Source organism: Choloepus didactylus, chromosome 1 (genome assembly GCF_015220235.1).
Source record: "Choloepus didactylus isolate mChoDid1 chromosome 1, mChoDid1.pri, whole genome shotgun sequence".
Classification (NCBI taxonomy): Eukaryota; Metazoa; Chordata; class Mammalia; order Pilosa; family Megalonychidae; genus Choloepus; species Choloepus didactylus.
The window spans coordinates 186,062,895-186,083,834 of record NC_051307.1 but is presented as its reverse complement, the minus strand read 5'-3'; the positions used below and the strand labels follow the sequence as shown (position 1 = coordinate 186,083,834).

The 20,940-nt window shown below is 35.1% G+C and overlaps 1 protein-coding gene across 14 annotated transcripts in view; it reads left to right on the top strand.

The window, feature by feature from the left end:
• The window catches only part of CLASP2 (cytoplasmic linker associated protein 2), a 279,413-nt gene that overhangs the window by 6,900 nt on the left and 251,573 nt on the right, over nt 1-20,940 (top strand). For all 14 annotated transcript variants that reach the window (XM_037846856.1, XM_037846829.1, XM_037846847.1 and 11 more), the window contains exons 2-6: nt 2,776-2,854; nt 5,209-5,312; nt 10,146-10,237; nt 11,512-11,587; nt 13,278-13,375. In XM_037846856.1, coding sequence (XP_037702784.1) covers nt 2,776-2,854; nt 5,209-5,312; nt 10,146-10,237; nt 11,512-11,587; nt 13,278-13,375 — 449 coding nt within the window. The remainder of the gene's footprint in view (nt 1-2,775; nt 2,855-5,208; nt 5,313-10,145; nt 10,238-11,511; nt 11,588-13,277; nt 13,376-20,940) is intronic.

Sequence of the window (20,940 nt, the reverse complement as noted above, 5' to 3'; positions counted from 1 at the left end):
AGGACCTTCTCCTCTTCATTATTTCACCATCTGATTAGTATATGTCTCAGAGTGGTTCTGTTTTGATTTATTCAATTTGGAGTTCATCGGGCTTCTTTGATTTGCATATTTATGTTGTTTAGAGGGGTTGGGAAATTTCCCCCGATTATGTTCCCAGATACTCTTCCTAGCCCTTTTCTCCTTGTGGGATACCAATGATTCTTATATTTGCATCATGTTTTCCCTCATTTCCCTGAGATCCGTTGCAAATTTTTTTATTTTTTTCACCATTAGTTCTTTTGTGTGTTTGCATTCAATTACTTATCCTCTAATTTCGCTTATTCTTTCTTCTGCCTCTTCAAATCTACTGTTTTGTGTCTCTAGTATATTTTTAATTTGATCTACTATACACTTTATTTCAGTAAGATCTGCTATTTTTTCACTTCCTCTTTCAAATTTTTCTTTACTCTCTTCTAGAGTCTTCTTGATGTCCTTTATGTCTTTAGACAACCCATTGAAGTTGTTTTTTGATTAATTGCTCCAGATTCTGTGTCTCCTTTGGTTTTTTAATTTGGTCGTTTGGCTTGTCCATTACTACTTGGGCCTTCATATGCTTTGTGATTTTCTATTGGCTTGGGGGCATTTGCTTATCTTGATAAGGTTATTTTGAGATATCCAGGATTATTTGAGCATTTATATATAATTTGGCAGAGCTACAGTTTGGTGGAGTGCACTTTCTCTGTCCTCTCAGCAGATGCCGCTCTTGCGCCACCTCTTACTCTTAAGCTAGCTTTCCCCCAACTTTGCCTATGTGCTGTGCAGTTTCCAAACCAGGTAGAAATCCAGTCAGCTCATCAGTTCTCCATGTGTACTTGGGAGTGCCCATCCTGGGCTTGGGAGGGTGGCCCTTTGCTGCTCGGCAGGAAGTCTACTTAAGGGCACAGTGAATCTGGTAATTCCCCAGCCTTCAAGTGGACCATTCTCAGGTTGTGGGGCCACACATCTTATCCCCTAACTCATATGCACCCTGGACCCTGTCTGCTGTGTGCTTGAGCCTCTGGGGTTGGGGAAGGCTCCCGGTGCTTCCATGTGTCACTGTCACCTCTCCCCGCTTCTCTCCATGCACACCGTGGGCCTCCATGGAGGAAGAGCAGATGTGGTCATCACAACTCTCCTGGATCCTGAGTTCCTTCATTGGAGCTCCCTGCTGTGGGCCTTTTCCCAGCCAACTGCTGAAATGGGTGCACGAGGCATGGAAAGCTGTTCCCTCCCACACTTGGTGTCTAGCTCCAGCCCCTCAATCCCCAGCGGCGGTCCTGGTCGAATACACTCAGCCTCTCCTTTCAGGTGCTGCCTTATCTACCTCTGCATGCAAGTCGCCACCATGCGTTGTAGAGTTTCCTCTCCAGCTGGTCGCACCCTGGAACTGCTGTTCTGTGCACCCCTGCCCCTTCTCTAGTTCCTTTCACAGAGGAGAAGTTTGCTCTGCCTGTCCTATTCCACCGTCTTCTCGGAAGTCCCTCGAATACATTTTGACAGGAAATCTGCTGTACTTGTGTGTGTAACATGTCTTTTTCCGCTTCTCATTGACTTTAAGGTATTCTCTTTCTTTGGTTTCAGCAGTTTGGAATATGATGTGTTTTCATGGTTTTTGGTATTTGTCTTTCTTTGGGTTCTCTGAAACTCTTAGATGTATGATTTAAAGGCTTTTATTATTTTTACCAGATTCTTGGCCATTTTCTCTCCAAGTATTCTTATGCTCTCTCTCTTCTTCTTATAGTATTACCTTAATATATACATTAGACAATTTGATACTGTCCCACTTCTGTTTAATGCTTTATTTACCCTTTTTTTTTTTTCCTCTTCCAAAGCTTTGGATTTTTACTTATGCCCTTGGGGTGACAGCATTTGATGCCTTCCCCTCAGTAGCTTCAAGTTTTTGCTTCTTATGGGGAAAAGGCATAGGAAAGTGTAGGAAGAGGCAGCTACTCCCCTCTCCCAGATCTGTTGCACTGAAAGACACTTTCTCCACTCTTCTTCCCTGCTGTCAGTCTTAATTATGAGTGCCCAGTGGAGGTTCGTAGAGAAAGAACCTGCATTTGGTGTGAACTCCCTTTTTGTGCTGCAGCTTCTATGGATTCTATTCTTTTATGCTAGCCCACAATCAGCCTTTAACAATTTGTTAAGCATCGTTGAATTCTTACCCACTTGTATTGTGGCTCAGTCTTTCTCCTGTCCTAATCTCATCTTCCCTTGGAGGCATCTGTCTTTCCTTAGATTGTAGGATAATTGGTTATTCTGCTACTTCAACTTTCTGATGCATTCAAGTATAGCTATAATTTTGTAGATTTATTTGTGTTTTTTTTCTTGTTAGAGTGGAAGCAGTGCTCTTTCCAGTATCTACATTCTAGATAGAAGCTGGAAATCCTCTGTAACTGAAAGTGTTCTTTTAATTTTTAACTGTTTAATTTTAGAAAATATTTTAAACATAGTAAAGTTTCAGGCATAATCATTAAAGTCCTGGGTACCCTTCACCTAATTTACCAATTAACATTTTACCAAATATGCTTATTACTCTCTTCCTACATATTTGCACATTATTATCTGTGGAATTATTTAGCCATTTGAGAATAAAAGTGCCCCCACCTTATGACTGTTTACTCCTGAATACTTCAATTTCCTTATTAAAAAAAATTCTATGATATAAAATGTGAAGAATTTATATGGCAACAATACACTAGATATTAAAGTATACATCAGTAATTTGTATTCATTGAAACTTTTTTCCGTCTGTAGGTATCATTAATGGGATTGGAAATTTTAAGTGCCTTTGTGGACAGATTATCGACACGTTTTAAGTCCTTTGGAGCAATGAGTAAGTTAGTTTTATTTTACTTACTTAAAAATCATTCTAAGGATTGCTGTGTAACTTTTTTCTCTTAGTTTTTGTTTGGGAGAATTAGTTCTCTATAAATGTAAAACATAATTTTGTACACTCCAAAGATCTGCTATTTAGCATTTTAGTTTACCCAGACATGAAAGACATTAAGCCTATTTAAATAGATAATTATATCCCCTTTCAGGCAAAAACAAAGCAAAGCAAAAAAAAAAAAAAAAACTTTGCTAAATAGATTTTTACTTTATGTTTCAGATATTTTACTGTATCTTTTACTTTTTTGTAACATATTAAAATTTATAATATAACTTACAGTAGCAGTTTTCAGACTGTCTGTTGTGACAGACCAGTTCTTTCATTGCCAGTCCTTTGCAGACCAGTATTTTGTACCATACAGTAGAAATGTTACCAGAAAAATGAAGTGTAAAAAAAAAAAATTCAAAGCTCAATGTTCTTACTATTAAATTCAACAAATGTAAAATTACTCTGGTCAGATTGCTTCATAAACATTTAAATATACTTGGTTTCTTTACCATGAACAAACTATGGGCCACACATTGAGTAGTACTTACAGTGTGTTTGCAGTATGGTTTAATATGTTAATGTAAAGCTTGCTTTTGTGTAGCAATTAGGGATTACATAGTACTTTCTGACCTGTTTTCTAAACCCGAGTGACTGTCACATGCCTTTTGGAATGCTTTGGTGAGTAGATTTTGTCCTATCATACACCACCATATATATGGGACTTAAGATGTTACAGTGATTTTCTTTTGTGTATTACCTTAATGCTTCATAATGTCAATATAACATTACACCTATTTCCAAATATCTGATTAGTTTTTCTTCGTGTTTTGTATACTGCCAAATTCTGCCAATTTCTTCTATGTTTATTTTCTAGCTACCCTTTCAGCAAAAGTGTCCTAGTGGGTTTCTTTATCTTTATGATTCCCTTTGTAATCAATATCCTGTTCAGTTTATTTTTTGTGTGATTATCTTCTGAAAAGATTTTTACTTTGTCAGTCTTCTGCTTAAAATACGATGTTAGATGTTAATATGTTTTATATGCTTGTGTATTATTTTAAAACATTTGAATCAAGGTTTAAAGTTTGGAAGTTTTACATAAAAATCCCTATTTCTGACCTATCTTGAAATATTGGCTAATATGGCAATCCTGATCTTCCATTCCCATCTGCAGTTATTGGCTGAAGCTGTCTTGCAGCTTCCCTTTTTGCTTGAGCATGAGCTCTCCAATTCATAAGTTCTTCCCACCTCCTCTTGTCTCTTCAAAACTGAGAGTATTAGTTATAACACAGGTGGGTTGCAGTACTGCAGCAGTTCTTAGACTGGACTCATTTTCGCCATTTCGTGTATCTTCTTGACTGAAGTATTTGTGACCCTTGCCCCATAAGTAGCTCCCTATTATTAGTTGTTAAAGACATCACTTTATATACTTGATAGTAATTCTAGGTATTACATAGTCATTTTGCTTATTTTTCAGATATAAGGAAGGCCAGGTGGGGTTTGATGTATTGACTCCTTATATTGAAGCAGTAAGAATACTGGGACAAGAGTCCTAGTTTACTAATTCCCGACCCTGTGCTGTTTTCACAACTCCTTTCTACTTTGCTGTCTTTAGTGGTCAAGCTCTCTCTCTGTATATGTCTTTTCTCCATCTCAATAGCCTTATTTGTTCATAATCTTCAGCAAGAGTTCCCTGTCCACCCTAGCTAATCAGAAACTTGCTCATTCCTGTTAGTTCTGGCTTAATGTGTTTATACCTCTTTCTCTTCCTCATGGTCCTTTCTTTCCCTTTTAAAAATATAAAGCAGATTTCAATGTCTGGGAGCTTTTCAGATTGGCCTCACTCTATAGTGAATTTCTGTACTCCATGATTCTTAATTACCTTTAAGTACTTAATGAAGTACATTAAGTTGTTTTTATTCATTAGTGTTTTTCATATGGTTTGCCTAACTAGATGCCACATATCTACAATTCTTGTACATACAGTTTTTTTTTTCCCTGTCTTTATCTTTGGCATAATCATTTTCTTGCTTATCTGTAGAGCTTGACCATCTATATGTATCCCTAGGTAAAATAATGTTTAGTTTTGCCTGTTTTTTTGAACATTATTATAAGTGGAGTAATTCTGTATATATTCTTTTGAAACTTCTCAGTTATTTTCTTTGATCAGACTTGTGAATAAAGAACTTAAAAAGATGATTTGCCTACCTCATAACTATTCATTTAAGGAAGTGATTGTTGTTTGTAATTTTGTAAAATTTAGTTTGTGATAGAGATGTTAGTAAATATTTACTCTTTTCTTCTCTCCCTAGTTATTGTAGCTTTAATAGACAGAATGGGAGATACCAAAGATAAGGTTCGAGAAGAAGCTCAGACTCTGTTATTGAAGTTAATGGATCAAGTAGCACCACCTATGGTATGTCTACCTTTTGAAATATCAGTAGAGATAAATGTTAATTACAGCAGGTCACTAAAGCCCTGGTGGGCATGAAAGCTGAATTTTCAAATGATGAGTTGTTGCTAATGCTGTAAAGAAGTTGAAATTGAAGTGCATTGTCAGTATTTAGCTTTTTTTGTTTTGTTTTTATTTTCTACTATTTAATGCTGTTTTTTTAATCCGAACCCATAGTTTTAAGTGATTTGCCGTTACACAGATTATATCATACTTTTGTAGTTCCTGTTTTCCTTACCTGCAAATTATAAAATGTTTAGTGAGAAAGCCTGTTTTGAGAACCATTGAATATTGTTTTGTTAATTCTGCAACTCTTACAGATACAGGAGGAAAATTGTATTGTTTAATTGGTGGTTACTAATTATATAAGGCATATGTTCTATGACAGCAATGTGTGTTTTAAAAATGCAGTGGGAATATTACGTGCCCTTATAGAGGCTTTTGAAAGCAGAGCAAAAATAAAGTGACATGCAATTTAATTAGTGAGACTTTCCAATATTTTGGATTCCTGAACTCTGCCATAGCCTTCCTGACTCCAGCCACTGTCTTTCCAGTCCACCTTTGGCAGGTTGTGTCCAGGTTGGCCTGGCTTCAGAGCAGGAGCTCTTAATCATTACGTTAGATCAGGAGTCGGCAACTGCGGTCTGTGTGTCATATACAGCCTGCCAATTGTTTTTTGTGTTTTTTAAATTCAATTTTATTGAGATTGTTCACATACCATACAGTCATCCAAAGTGTACAGTCATTTGTTCATGGTACCATTATATAGTTGTGCATTTATCACCACAATTTTTTCTTCAATTTTTAGAACATTTTCATTATTCCAGAAAAGAAATAAAAAAAAAGAAAACTCAAATCCTCCCATACCCTTAACCATCCCCCACCATTATGGACTCATAGTATTGGTATAATACATTTGTTACTGTTGATGAAAGAATGCTAAAATACTAATAACTTGTAGTACATAGTTTGCAATAGATGTATTTTTTCTCTATATACCCCTCTTTTATTAACTTCTAGGTATAGTGCCATACATTTTTTCTAGTTCATGAAGGAGATTTCTAATACTTGTACAGTTAATCACAGACATTGTCTACCACAAGATTCACTATTTTATACATTCTCATCTTCTAACCGCCTTTCCTTCTGGTGACATACATGACTTTAAGCTTCCCCGTTCTACCACAGTCACACACCATTTAGCCCTGTTACTTATACTCACAATAACGTGCTACCATCACCTCTGTCCATTTCCAAACACTGAGTTCAACCTAGTTAAACATTCTGCTCATAATAAGCAACCACTCCCCATTCTTTAGCCTCGTTCTATATCCTGGTAGCCATTATTTCATGTCTATGAGTTTAAATATTGTAATTAGTTCGTATCAGTGAGACCATACAATATTTGCCCTTTTGTGTCTGACTTATTTCACTCAGTATAATGCCCTCAAGGTTTCTTCATCAACCCGTTTTTTTTTTTAAGTTGGTTTTGTTCACACACCATACATTCCGTCCTAAGTAAACAATTGATGGTTCCCTGCATAATCACATATTTATGCATTCACCACCCATCCCAAATATCTGTATAAGGACATTTCCATTTTTTCCAAAAAGAAAGAGGAAGAGTCAAAGAAGGTGGAGAGACAAAAGAAAAAGAAAATGAAAGAAAAAAGATGACAGCTAAAAAGCAACAAAAAGAAAGATAAAATTAAGCTAAAGTACAATTAAAGATGTCAGACAACATCACCAATGCCAGGAGTCCCACATCTCTCGCTTTTATCCCCCTCTCACAGGCATCCAGCTTTGGTACATTGCCCCGCCACGTCAAAGGAAGCATAATACAATGTTTCCTCCAACTATAGTCTCTAGTTTGCATTGATTGTATTTTTTTCCTCAATACCACCCCATTTTTAACACCTTGAAAGGTTAACATTCATTTATTCTCCCTCATGTACATTTTATCACAATTGTTGAGCACTCTAGGTTTCACTAAGTTATATAGTCCCAGTCTTTATTTTCCCTCTTTCCTTCTGCTGTCCCACATGCCCCTAACCTTCCTCTTTCAAGCATACTCACAGTCATCTTTGTTCAGTGTACTTACATTGTTGTGCTACCATCACCCACAATTGTGTTCCAAACCTTTCACTCTTGTATTTTCCTGTCTGTCTGTAGTGCTTCCTTTAGTATTTCCTGTAGAGCAGGCATCTTGTTCACAAACTCTCTCATTGTCTGTTTGACAGAGAATATTTTAAGCTTTCCCTCATATTTGAAGGACAGTTTTGCTGGATATAGAATTCATGGTTAGCGGTTTTTCTTCTTCAGTATCAAATACATCACCCCACTTCCTTCTTGCCTCCATGGTTTCTACTGAGAAATCTGCCCATAGTCTTATCAAGCTTCCTTTGTATGTGATGGATCACTTTTCTCTTAGTGCTGTCAGAATTGTTGCTTTATCTTTGACGTTTGATATTCTGATTATTAAGTGTCTTGGCATAAGTCTATTCAGATCTATTCTATTTGGGGTATGCTGAGCTTCTTGGATCTGTAATTTTATGTCTTAAGTGATGGGAAATTTTCAGTGATTATTTCCTCTATTATTGCTTCTGGCTCAGCTCTCAGAAGGATCTGATATTCAGTAACAGGTTTTCCTGAGAGTGTGTCTTGGAAGATTGACAGACTTTCCTGTGAGGCCTCGAGTCACTGTGCTTTTCCTAACCTGCCCAGCAGGTGGTGCCTGTCAACCTGTCGCGCACCACTGGTGTAAAGTGATATGGTCTCTTTAATTCTCAGCTTAAGCTGTTTTTGTTTTGACTGTTTTCCCCCAGGCCCTAGGGTCTGAGTTCTGAAGGGAGGGTAGGCAATAGAGCTGGGCCCCATATCCTTCCTCTTAGGGAAGATACACCAACTAGGGACTTATCTTCTGCACTTGAATTACTCCTTTGTCTCTCTCACCCTGTTATCTCCACCTCTGTCTGGGTCGGAGTGCCGTAAACTGAAATGGCTGGGACTTTCTCCACTGAGTCACTCAGGTTGAGAGAAAAAAAGGGAAAGAAAGCCATTTTTCAGAGCCATCCACATCCCCCCAGTTTCACCCGTTGGCCAGAGCTAGCACCTGGTTTCTGGGCTCCCTTTCCTGGGGCACAGGAGTTTTCTGGCTCTCTGAGGTCAGCTGTCTCTAAAAGCCTCTGTATTTTTTTTTTTTTCCGTCAGCCCTACCTCCTCTCTACTGGGAGCAACCTCAGGGTACTTCGCTGCTTGTTAGGGGTTTGTCTATGTTTGTAGCTTGTATTCAGCAGACCACATTTGTTAATTAAAACCCCAGTTGGAGCGTGTCTGAGCTATATTTGCTTGATCCAGTAATGCTGCTTTCTCCCGCAGCGAGGTTTTGCAGCTCAGCCTGCTGTGGAGGGAGGAGGGTTCTGGTGTGGTTCTGCAGTTTTTACTTACAGCTTTTATGCTGCGATCTCAGCCATTCCACCCATTCCAGGTTGGTGTATGATGTGTGGACAGTCACTGTTGCCCCCCCCCCCCCCAACAGTTGTTCCAGATTATTTACTAGTTGTTCCTGGTTGTTTATTAGTTGCTCCAGGGGACTAACTAAATTCCACATCTCTCTATGCTGCCATGTTGCCCCTTTCCCCCAGCTGTTTTTGTAATAAAACTTTATTGGAACCAAAAAAAAAATTTTTTTTTACATGTAAAACTGATTTGTCTTCCCAGGTATTCTATACCTAAGAACTAAATTCTTGTTAATAGTTTGGTGAATATCCTTTGCCACTTTGTTTCTTGATAGGCATTTTAATTTGTTTTTGACTTTCTATTATAAACAGTACAATAAGGCACATCCTTGTACATCTATCTTTGGATACAAATATAGTATGTGCAAATATTTCTATAGAATAGAGTCCCAGAGATGGGGTTGATGACCCAGGTTATTTACACTTGAGATTTTTAAATAAACTTCCAAGTTACTTCTAAAAAGTTTGGCAGGAAGAAATACATTAGTAGAACTGAAGAGAGTTCAGAAAGAACTCTATGTGTATATATATATACATAAAATAACATAGATATATATGTATGTTTGTGTTTATGTATGTATGTTTATGTATTATATGAATGAATTTAGTGAACAGTGAAGGTGGTGATTTCAAAATGTGGGGTAAGGAAGCATTGGGATGATTTACCCATGTGTTTGGAAAAATAGTTAGATTTACTTGTTTTGGATTATTTTTATAGTTTCAAAATGCTTTTCCAAAAAAAAATTATAGTAGGTAGCCATAAAATAACTTGCCCAAATATATTTCTGTGCCTATATTTAGTATTAAAGGGAGAAAAGACTGAATTATAAAAAAAATTATGAAAAAAAAATTATGAAAAAGCCTGTTCTGTAGTAGTTGCTAGGCGATATTAGACCTCTTAAATCCTGACTGGATGACTGAATTTATAATGGTAGCATTGTTGTTGAAGGTTTCTAAAGCTTAGAATACATCTTATGTCCTTGGAAATTCTAAGGTTTTTAGGTGTTGGACATGGGTTTTCTGAGAATAATTGAAATCAAAATAAAAGGATATATAAATTAAAGCTAAAAATGGTATTAAGAGTAAAACAATGAATGAGAACAACTACAATGCAAATTTGGCTTAGAAAAACTTATAAGTGGTAGAGAAGTGAGTCTGATAAGAAAATTCAGTTTCCATTAAGACTGGTAATAGGTTGATAGTAAGATTGGAAAGTGGTAAAATATTACAACACGAGTATTTAATTTTCTGTTATATGTGTTTACTTTCTTTTAAATAGTGCATTTGGGAACAATTGGCTTCTGGTTTTAAGCACAAGAATTTTCGATCTCGGGAAGGCGTGTGTCTGTGTCTTATTGAAACCTTAAACATGTAAGTTTAATGACTACTTAGACTGTTTTAGTAGTATGTTTTTCACTTTTCAAAACATAAAAATCTATATCACAAAGCTTAAGGAAAGCTGTGAAAATAACAAATTTTAAATAGTTATATTGAACTCAAGAATTTTTATTTGATGACTTTATCTGTAAAATTTTTTGTGTATTTTCTTATCTATCAAGTTAATTTTAGATTACCAGTCAGTGACAAGAAATGTTTCCTTTTTTTCCTTTAGTATGTTACTAGTCGTCACCCAAAACAGATGGTTGTATAACTGAGTGCTGATAACTCAGGGTCCATTTCTGTTCTGGTGTTTTGGAAGTGTTTTTACGCAGTGTAATTTAATATATTGTAGCCATTTTTCTTTCTTTTTGTCTCTCTCTCTCTCTCTCTCTCTCTCTCTCTCTCTCTCTCTCTCTCTCATGCCAGTAAGCCCTAGGCTTCTTAGAGCACTGTGGGTGGGTACCAAAATCATAGACTGAACAAGACTCCCCACCAGTAAGTATACTGTGGGTTTGGTAGCAGTGTGCAGAGCTCTGACAGCATAGATGCCACAGAGTTCAGGACTGCCAGTCTGAAGAAAACATAAGCTGTGGGCCTTTGAACTCATTCTGGATAATTTTTTTCAGGTTCTAGGCAACATGATAGGTAATTTATAGTAGCTTTCAACTTTTCCTGTGGTGTTACTTTCTTTTCTCTAACTATAAGTTCATTTATTTTATTTTACTCCTCTTTGGTCATTTCTGCCATCTAGAGCTTTTGAGTGCATTCTGTCTGCACAACTTTTGTGGGTTTTGATTATCTTGTCATTTGCTTTCAAGCCATCTCCTTACCAGAATATTAAGCAGAAATACAGATCTTTTAATTTACTTATTTCATTGGAATGCAAATTTATTTGAGACCCAGAGTCTAAAAAGTCACCAAAAATCCCATTATTTCAAACATAAAAGTTCTGATTTTCTTAAGAGTAGATGATTGATAGCTTACTAGGTTTAGGAGGCCATTGAGTTATTGTTGAATATTTTGCTCTGTTGGATTAGATGTTGACAATTCTCATTGTCAGTCATGATGATTCAAGTTTGAGTATTTCACACTGATTAGAATTATTTTTGCTTGTCTTATATTTGTCATGTTTTAATGATATATGTCCATGTTCTCTCCCATAATATTATTTTGTTGATACATGCAAGAAGATGGTGTAAAGATATTTTTGTATACTGTTTTTGATTAAAACCATATTCTTTTTATTTTGTCCCAAATTTTCTTAGTTTTGGGGCTCAACATTTAGTCCTCAGCAAGTTGGTACCACATTTGTGTGTCCTGTTTGGAGATTCCAACAGTCAGGTAAGAATTTATTTACATTCAAGCATTGCCTAATTTTTGGTCATTCTTTCTTTTCTAGTGCTCTTACCCCATTTTTTAAAGAAAAAGAAGAGTGGGGTAGTGGATGTTGGTGATGATAGCACAATATTATGAATGTAATTAATACTACTGTATTGTAAAAAAGAGAGAGAACAGGAACATGTGCAAAAGAAGAAAGATGAGAGAGGTGGGAGGGATGAAATTTAGATCTCACCTCATTTATTCTTTTAAATCCACTAAAGTTAATTTTTTTAAAATTCAGTTTTATTAAGATATATTCACAAACCATACCGTCATCCACAGTGTACAGTGTTCACAGTACCATTATATATTTGTACATTTATCACCACAGTCAATTTTTGAACATTTTTGTTACCATACACAAAAAAAGAATAAGAATAAAAATTAAAGTAAAACAGAATGCCCAAAGCATTCCATACCCCTCCATTCCTCCCTATCACTCATTTACTTTTTGTCTTCATTTTCCTACTTATTTGTCCATAACTGGATAAAGGGAGTGTCAGTGGCAAGGTTTTCACAATTACACAGTCACACCATAAAAGCTATATAGTTATACAGTCATCTTCAACAATCAAAGCTACTGGATTACAATTCAGCGGTTTCAGGTATTTCCTTCTGGCTATTCCAATACACTAAAAACTAAAAAGAGATATCTATATAATGCATAAGAATAACCTCCAGAATGACCTCTTGCCTCTACCCAAGATTAATTTTAAAAACACATTAGATTCCCTTAAGTTGCCTAAGTTTGTCAGATATTTGGCTAGTATTAAGGGTAGATAGGATTTAATGACTAGTTCTTAAGTTTGAGAGATGGGCTATCAAAGAACCTAGGTTCCCTTCTTTTGTAGTCTCCTCTATGTTAATCATGTATGGGGGGTGGGGTAGGCAGAGTAGGATGGAGTAGTCAACTTCCTTTCTGTATTCCTGAATATGGCTGCATAATAACTTCTTCCATCACTTTATTTAACAGGGAATTTGTGCCAGTGCTTGTTAGAAACTTCTTTACCTGAGCTGCATATACTATAGATAGAATTACAAGGATTTGTTCTAGTCTCATCCTTCCTGGTGGAGTCGAATTTGACTGTAACCTTTGTGGTATAGCTTGGATATTTGTAGTGTATCCTGGTAAGGTTTTCCCTTCTTTCAGCCCCTAGTTGCCCCTTAGGAGGTTTGTAAAGAGACAGTTCTGCTGACTCTGTACTTGCTCTTTAGACAGTGAGCTGTGCCAAGGGGGCTGGAGCTTATATTCCGAATTCCTGTCTTCAGTTCACGTTCTTGAAATGCAGTTTTATTCCAGGAAAATATATTAACTATAATAATAATTGTTTTCATGCAATTATATGTAATTTTTTACACAATCATATTATAACTTGAAGATTTTTTAAAAGCCAAACTAGTAGCTTTTATTTGTAAGTTTCTTAGATTTCTGTGAAACCTCCTTTCACAACATTTCTCTAGAGGTTTCTTGGCAGATTTGCTTGTTTTTTGCTAATGACCTGCCATAATCTCCTGGGAGTTTAGAGGCATTAAAATCCACTCGGTGCTTCAAGTTTATAAATAATCTACTCGTGTAATATTACATTGAGCTGAAGTATTTTATTGTATCTAATCTAATTTTTTTTAAAAAAACTTCTGAATTCTTTGACAGGTGAGAGATGCTGCAATATTGGCCATAGTGGAAATTTATAGACATGTGGGAGAGAAAGTAAGAATGGACCTTTATAAGAGAGGAATTCCCCCTGCTAGGTAAGTCTTGCTAAATTTATTTTTCTCCCCATTGATTTTAATTTAATTTCATTTGTTTATTTTAAAAAGGTCCAACTTTTTGCAATGTTTCAAAATTCCAAAGATACAAAAAGTATATAGGTTATCATCATTTAAAAAGTTAAGATCTTATAATTTTTTAATCACTTTTCATTGTATCTTCATTTATTATTTATGTATTATTTAGTATATAATTTATTACCATGGTCAGGTTACTATCTTTTGATTCTAGTGTGATAATAGTCATTGCTTGAAAGATGCAATCTATTGTTGAAGGGTGCTATACAAGATACTGGGTAATAGAATGCTGTGGAAGAATCAGTCAGTGCTCTTAAAATCTAGTGATATTAAGAGGAAATCAAGAGTATCTGAGTAGTACAGCAGCAATTAGATTGGTAAATCTTGTTGAAAAGCTTCTAGTGCTTCAGAACATTTTATTCAAAGGGTGTATTTCCAGAGTTTATACTTTTAAGGTATTTTCCCAATTAAACTCTTTTCTTTTTGCAGTGAATTTTAGTCCCAACTTTAAGGGGATTCAATAAAAGGATTTTTTTTTTCTTTTAACTTTTTATTTGAAAAATTTTGAGCATACATAAAAGTAGACAGAATAGTATAATAAACCTCCCATGTATCCATTACCCAACTTCAACAATTATCACTTCATGGGCAATTTTGTTTGAGTTTTACCCTCACCTACCTATCCTTTTCCTATATTATTTTGAGCAAATCCAATTGACTATAGTAGTTTATCTATAGATATTTAAATGTATTTCCAAAAGAAAAATACATATTTTTTTTTTCAATCACAATCACATTATCACACCTTAAAATACATTTAAAAGAATTCTGTAATATCAGATATCCAGTCAGGCAAGTTTCTGGTCATTTCATAAAATGTATATGTGTTTTTAACAGTTTCTTTGAATCAGGGTTCAAATAAAGCGCACACGTTACAGTTGGTTGATATGACTCACAAGTCTTTTAAGAACTTTATGTTCTTCCAATATATTCCTTTTTTTTCTTTTTTGCATTCTATTTGTTGAATAAGCCAGGTAGTTTATTCTGTAAACTGTCCTACATTCTGGATTTTGTTGCTTCTTTTCCTGTGATACAGTTTAACATGTTCTCTCCTCTTTATAGCCTATAAATTGGTGGTTGGATCTAAAGGCTTGATCACATTTTTTGGGTGGGGAAGGGGAGATGCAAGGCTACTTCAGAGGTGGTGGTGTGTTCTATAATTAAGAGTTTCATAATATTTGGCTGACTTTCTGACCGTGTGGAATGTTCCCACTCCCAATTATTTTCTGATAACAGGGTTGTCCAATAAAGTAGTTTGCTTACTTGTTCATTCATTTACTTTCTACTTTGAGTGATAACAAGCATTTCATTTCAGTAAATTCTGCATTATTTCATGTGGATGAAAGAAGTGATGTTAACATACATATTTGTGTGTGTGTGAGCGTGTGTATGCATGTATATATGTATTTATGTATACATTGCATAGTTTTAACTTTTTATTGAGATTATTAAAGTTTTTTATTTTTATTCACATGTAACATCCATATAGAAAAGCACACATATCATACTCAGCTCTATAAAAGATCACAAAGCAGATACACTGATGTATCCACCACAAAGGTGAAGAAGTAGAATATCGCAATACCCTAGAAGCCTACCTTTCAGTCTTTCAATCCTTACCCTTCAACCGTTACCTTTTCTCTCCTTTCCCAAAGTAACTGCAATCCTGATTTCTAACACTTTAGAAATGGTGTTTGCCTGTTTTGAACTTTATATAAATGGAATCATATAATATGTACTTTTTTTGTCTTTTATCTTTCAATCAATGTTATCTGTGTTTAGGATTCATCTAAGATATTGAATCCAGCCGTAGTTGTCCATTTTCATTGTCTTACAGTTTTCCGTTGTATGAATAGATGTTACTTCATAAGTTCATTTTACTGTTGATGGACACGTGGTTGTTTTATGAATAATGTTACTAAAGACACTCTTGTACATGTCTTTTGTTGTACATATGTATTCATTCTCTTGGAATATATGTAAGAGTGCAATTGCTGGGTCATGTATATGTTCACTTTTAATTGATACTGCCAAACTATTTCCCAGAGTGGTTTGTGCCTATAGTCTCACAAGTACTGTTTGTAAATTCCCATTATACTATATTTTCACCAGTATTTGGTGTTGTTAGTCTCATTCTTAGTAATTGAAGGTTTCTGGTGGATATGTTGTGGTTTCATTCTGGTTGTAATCTGCATTTTTTTTTTGATTTCTGGTAAGAAGAGCACCATTTCTTAGATATATCAGCTATTTGGATACGTTCTTTTGTGAAATGTCTTTTCAAATCTCTTGCCCATTTAAAAAAAATTGGATTGTCTGTCATTTATTCTTTATTAATTTGTAGGAGTTTGTTTTTTTTTAATATATACTGCATACAAGTCCATGTCAACTCTATATGTGTTTCAGGTATCTTCTCTTACCCCTTGACTTGTCTTTTTATTTTCTTGATGATGTCTTTTGATGTACAGAAATTCTTTATTTTAATGTAGTTCTCAATTACTTCCTTTCTGGTTAGACATTTTTGTGTCCTGTTTAAGAAATGTTTGCCTACTCTAATGTCATGAAGATATTCTTCTGTGCAATTGGCTTGAAGTTTTATTCCGTTTAGAGCTATAATCCACCTGGAATTTATTTTTATAAATGGCATGAGGTAGGAGTTCAGATACATTTTTTTTTTCCCAAATGAATGTCCATGTGACCCAGGTCCACTTGTTGAAAAATTCTTTCTTCGGTGCCCCCTTTATTATAATTAAATGTCCACATAGATGGTTAGAACTTTTGTATTTATGCTGAAAGTGAGGTTGACCTATAGTTTCACTTTCTTGTTAAGTTACATATTTTATTACTAATTTTTGTTGTGAAAGAAACTCCTTGTTTGATTTTTTCCCCATCAGAGTCACCTTAATAGGGATTTATCATATGCAGGTAGCTAATACTTTAATGATTTTACTGAAATGAGCCAATGACATTAACCCTGCCTTCTGATTTATACTTTTTCCCTCCCCACAGTGGCTAGCCACTTGTCAGATGAGGCCTTTTAGATCCTGAGCAGTGACAGCCAGTTGGTGAGAAGGGAAGGCTTCCTGACTCCCAGTCCATCGTTCTTCCTTCATGCTGTGTTTGTGTTGTTCTTCTCAGTGAAGGTTCTCTAGCAGGTAGTAGAGAATGGGGAATGATTTCATATAGGAACAAGGAGTGGTAAGCTTTGCTTTTTCAAGCCTGCAGAGTGTTTTCTATTCTTTCAGCATATCACCTTATTTTATAGGTACTATTTTGAATTCTCAAAATACAGGACACATTCATGTTAATGAGTTCTGAAACTTCTAAAAGTGACGTGTGAATGAGTTTTGGTTTACCCATTTCTCAAGAGTACTATTCCACTGTTTCCATCTTTCTACGAGCATATATTCTCAAGAGTTAATTTTATGCTGAATTATTACATTCATTTGCAATAATATATTCTTTTGTCATCATGGTCACATTCTAATTTTAATTTTCAGAAAGGGTATTTTTGTCTCTCAAATCCTGCTTCCTGTATGGATTCCAAATTTCCTATTGGATACAACCTTCTAAGGTTAAAGTTTTGATTTAGCCCACCCTCATATTTATATAAAAAATATTCTTCTTAGTTAAAACGACTAAGCTTAAGATAACTCATAGAGCCATTAAATCAAATAGATTTTTTTTCTCTGTTGATATTTTTAAAAAGATAAGCTCTCACGGTATGGTACTGGCATAAGGTTAGACATAAAGGTCAAAGGAACAGGATTGAGAGTACAGAAATGAACTCTTTTAACACTTATGAGCCACTGATTTTTGTTAAAAAAAAAAATCAATGGGGAAAAGAATAGTCTTTTCAACAGATGGTGCTGGGAGAACTGGATAGTCACATGCAAAAGGGTGAAGTTGACCCTCTGCTTCACACCACACACAAAAATTAACTAAAAATGGATCATACACCTGAATGTAAGGGTAAAATGATAAAACTCTTAGAAGAACACATAGGCTTAAATTTTTGTGACTTTGGATAAGGTAATGTTTTCTTAGCTATGACATCATTAACACAAACAACCAAATTAAAAATAGATATATTGGACTTCACCAAAATAAAAAGCTTAGCTCCAAGGGATACCACCAAGAAAGTAAAAGACAACCCACAGAATGATAAAAAATATTTGCAAATCACGTATCTAACTAGGGACTTATATCCAGAAAATATACAGAACTCTTACAATGGAACAACAAAAAGATAAACAACCCAATTAAAAAATGGGGAAAGGATTTGAATGGACATTTCTCCAAAGAAAGTATACAAATGACCAATAAGCTCATGAAAATATGCTCAGCATTATTAGCCAGTAGGGAAATACAAATGAAATACCACTTTGCACCTACAAGGATGGCTAAAAAAAAAAAAAAAAGAAAAAGAAAAAGGGCAGACAATAGCAAGTGTTTTTGAGGATGTAAAGAAATTGGAACCCTCGTATTTTGTTGGTAAGAATATACAATCATGCAGCCACTTTGGAAAATAGTTTTGTGATTCCTCAAAATGTTGAACATAGTTACCATATGATCCAGCAATTCCAGTCTTAGTTCTCTGCCCAAGAGATAAGAAAACATATGTCCACACAAGAACCTGAGCACAGATGTTAATAACAGCATTATTCATAATAGCCTACATGTCTATCAATGGAAGAATGGATAAACAAAATGTAACAAAATGTGGTATAGCCGTACAGTGGAACATTATTTGGTAATAAACAGAAATGAAATATTGATGCATGCTACAGGATGAATGAACTTTGAAAACAAAAGGCCACATACTGTATGAATCCATTTGTATGAAATGGCCAGATATGACAAATCTGTAGAGACAGCAAGTAGATTTGTTGTTGCCCAGGATGGGGCTTGGTGGTGGTGGGTGGCTGTTGAGGAAATGGGCAGTGACTGCTAATGAGTATGGGGTTTCTTTTTGGGGTGATGAAAATGTTTTAAAATTGGCTGTGGTGATGGTCGCACAACTCTATGAATATGCTAAAATCCTCTGAATGGCATACTTTTTTTTTTTAAATCTTCATTTTATTGAGATATATTCACATACCACGCAGTCATACAAAACAAATCATACATTCGATTGTTCACAGTACCATTACATAGTTCTACATTCATTACCTAAACCAATCCCTGATACCTTCATTAGCACACACACAAGAATGGCACACTTTTAAAGGGATGACTTGTATGGTGTGAGTTATATCTCAATAAGCTGTTATTAAAAAACAAACAAAAAAACATAAGCTCTGAGAAACCTAATGTGTTCCTTTCATATTGTATTTGTGATGGACAATTCTGACTTTAAACTTAAGTGTGGATTTTAGAGTTGCTTTTCTACTTCTCTCCTCCTTATACTATGAGTCAGAACCTTCTTAAAGCTTTACAGACCTCTGTTTTTTGGTCTTCTGAGTTGTATTTATAATGTTTTGGACAGCCCAGCCTCAGTTGTATTTTTCTTCCATTGATTTCCTAAAAAATTTTTTTTCTGAATTTCTTATAAAAAAAAAATCATAGTTTCTTCTTTCTGCTCTTTTTGTAGCATCATGTCTTCTTTCCCTCTAGATTATATGCATAATGATCCTTTATGTGTATGTATTCTTTCCCTCTAGATTATATGCATAATGATCCTTTATGTGAATAAGCGTGTTTTCTAAAATTGATGTATGGAGCATTTTGTAAATGAGCCTTAATGATGTATGAGGGTAGGTCTGGTACCTGAGGGCTACATAGAAAGAAAATTATACTGTATATAGATTTTTGTTTGTTTTAATGATATAAAGGTGTGACTTTATCTCCTTATAAAATATAAGTTGGGGACTAAAATCTCTTCAATAAATACCAATCAAAAGTGAGATGTTAGTTTTGCTTGAGAGTTGGTATAGTGAGAAGCATAAAAGGGAAAGGGAGATTGTAAAAGGGAGGGAGGAGGACAGACATGGGAAGAGTAAAGGGAACAAAGTAAGGGCTGACAGCAAGGGAAGGGGTGTGAGGTAAGTGTCTCCTCTCTGTGTGCGTCTCAGCTGAACCTTGAAAGACCTTCAGATGACGTCTTCCATCCTGACCCTTCTTTCTTTTTTTTTTTTTTGCCCCACTCCTGTTATATCAATCTAGTATTTCAATTGACCCCTCTTCCCATTAAAGCTGCCTGCATCTCCATTCTTTGCTGGCATGTTTTTATCTACCAACCCTGTTCTCTCATCTTCTAATCTGTAGCTGAGTGTTAAATCTCATCCTTCTTAATATCTTGCTCTGCTTTCTTCCCAAACAGCTCTCCTGAATCCTCTCCTTTCTGGTTCTGACTTGTCTAGACTTCATTCTGAAGTCCCAGCTTCCAATTCCAATGCTCCCTGTCCTCTTTTGTCAACATCTGGTCTCCAGGCAGCCTGCCTAGTGTCTGCTCAGCCCTCTGGGAGATAATGATTTGTAGAATAAGGGACCTATGTCTTTTGGCTAAAGTGCTTTCAGATGTGTATTGACTTTAATAGGGATAGGCGATGAGGTTAAGATTTAGAAATCTTGATTATAATGGGAAGTCCCAGGAGTTTTCCAACAAAAAAAAATTTTTAAGTCAAAAAGTATCTGCCTCTTCAACTTACAAGTAAGAAATGATGGGATGTGGTCCAAGGTTTAACTAAGGTTTTAGGAAATGAAGTTATGATAGAAACTTAAGAGTAAGTCTGAGAAAAACATTTGACATTTAAAGACATGAGAATAGATTTCCTCCTTCCCTCAAATCTCTTTAAGTCATGAATTTAATTATAAGATAATATGATATATTGCAAAGTGTAAGAAAATCAAACATAAATAAGTATTGTCAGCATGAACCTATTTCAGTCTAAAGAAAATTTATTTATGAATATAAAAGCGTCGGAAATGATACAGTTAAATTTTCTAGATGGTGGGACTTTGAGTTGGTATTTTTTCCCTTTGTTCTTTTTGTAACACAATTTTATTGAGATATATTCATATACCATACAACCTTCCAAAGTATACAGTCAGTTGTTCACAGTATCATCACATAGTTGTGCATTCATCACCACAATCAGTTTTTTTCTTTACTCCAAAAAATAAGAATAAGAATAAAAATAAAAGTAAAAAAGAACACCCAAAACATCTCTTACTTCTTTTTTCCCCCTATTATTCATTTACTTTTTGTCCCTCTTTTTTCTACTCATTTGTCCATAGACTGGTTTTCATAATTACAGAGTCACACCGTATAAGTTATATAGTTATACGATTGTCTTCAAGAATCAAGGATACTGAATTGCACTTCAGCAGTTGCAGGTATTTCCTTCTAGTTATTCTAGTACACTAAAAACTAAAAAGGGATATTTATATAATGCATAAGAATAACCTCCAGAATGACCTCTCAACTCCATTTGAGATCTCTCAGCCACTGAAACTTTATTTTGTTTAAT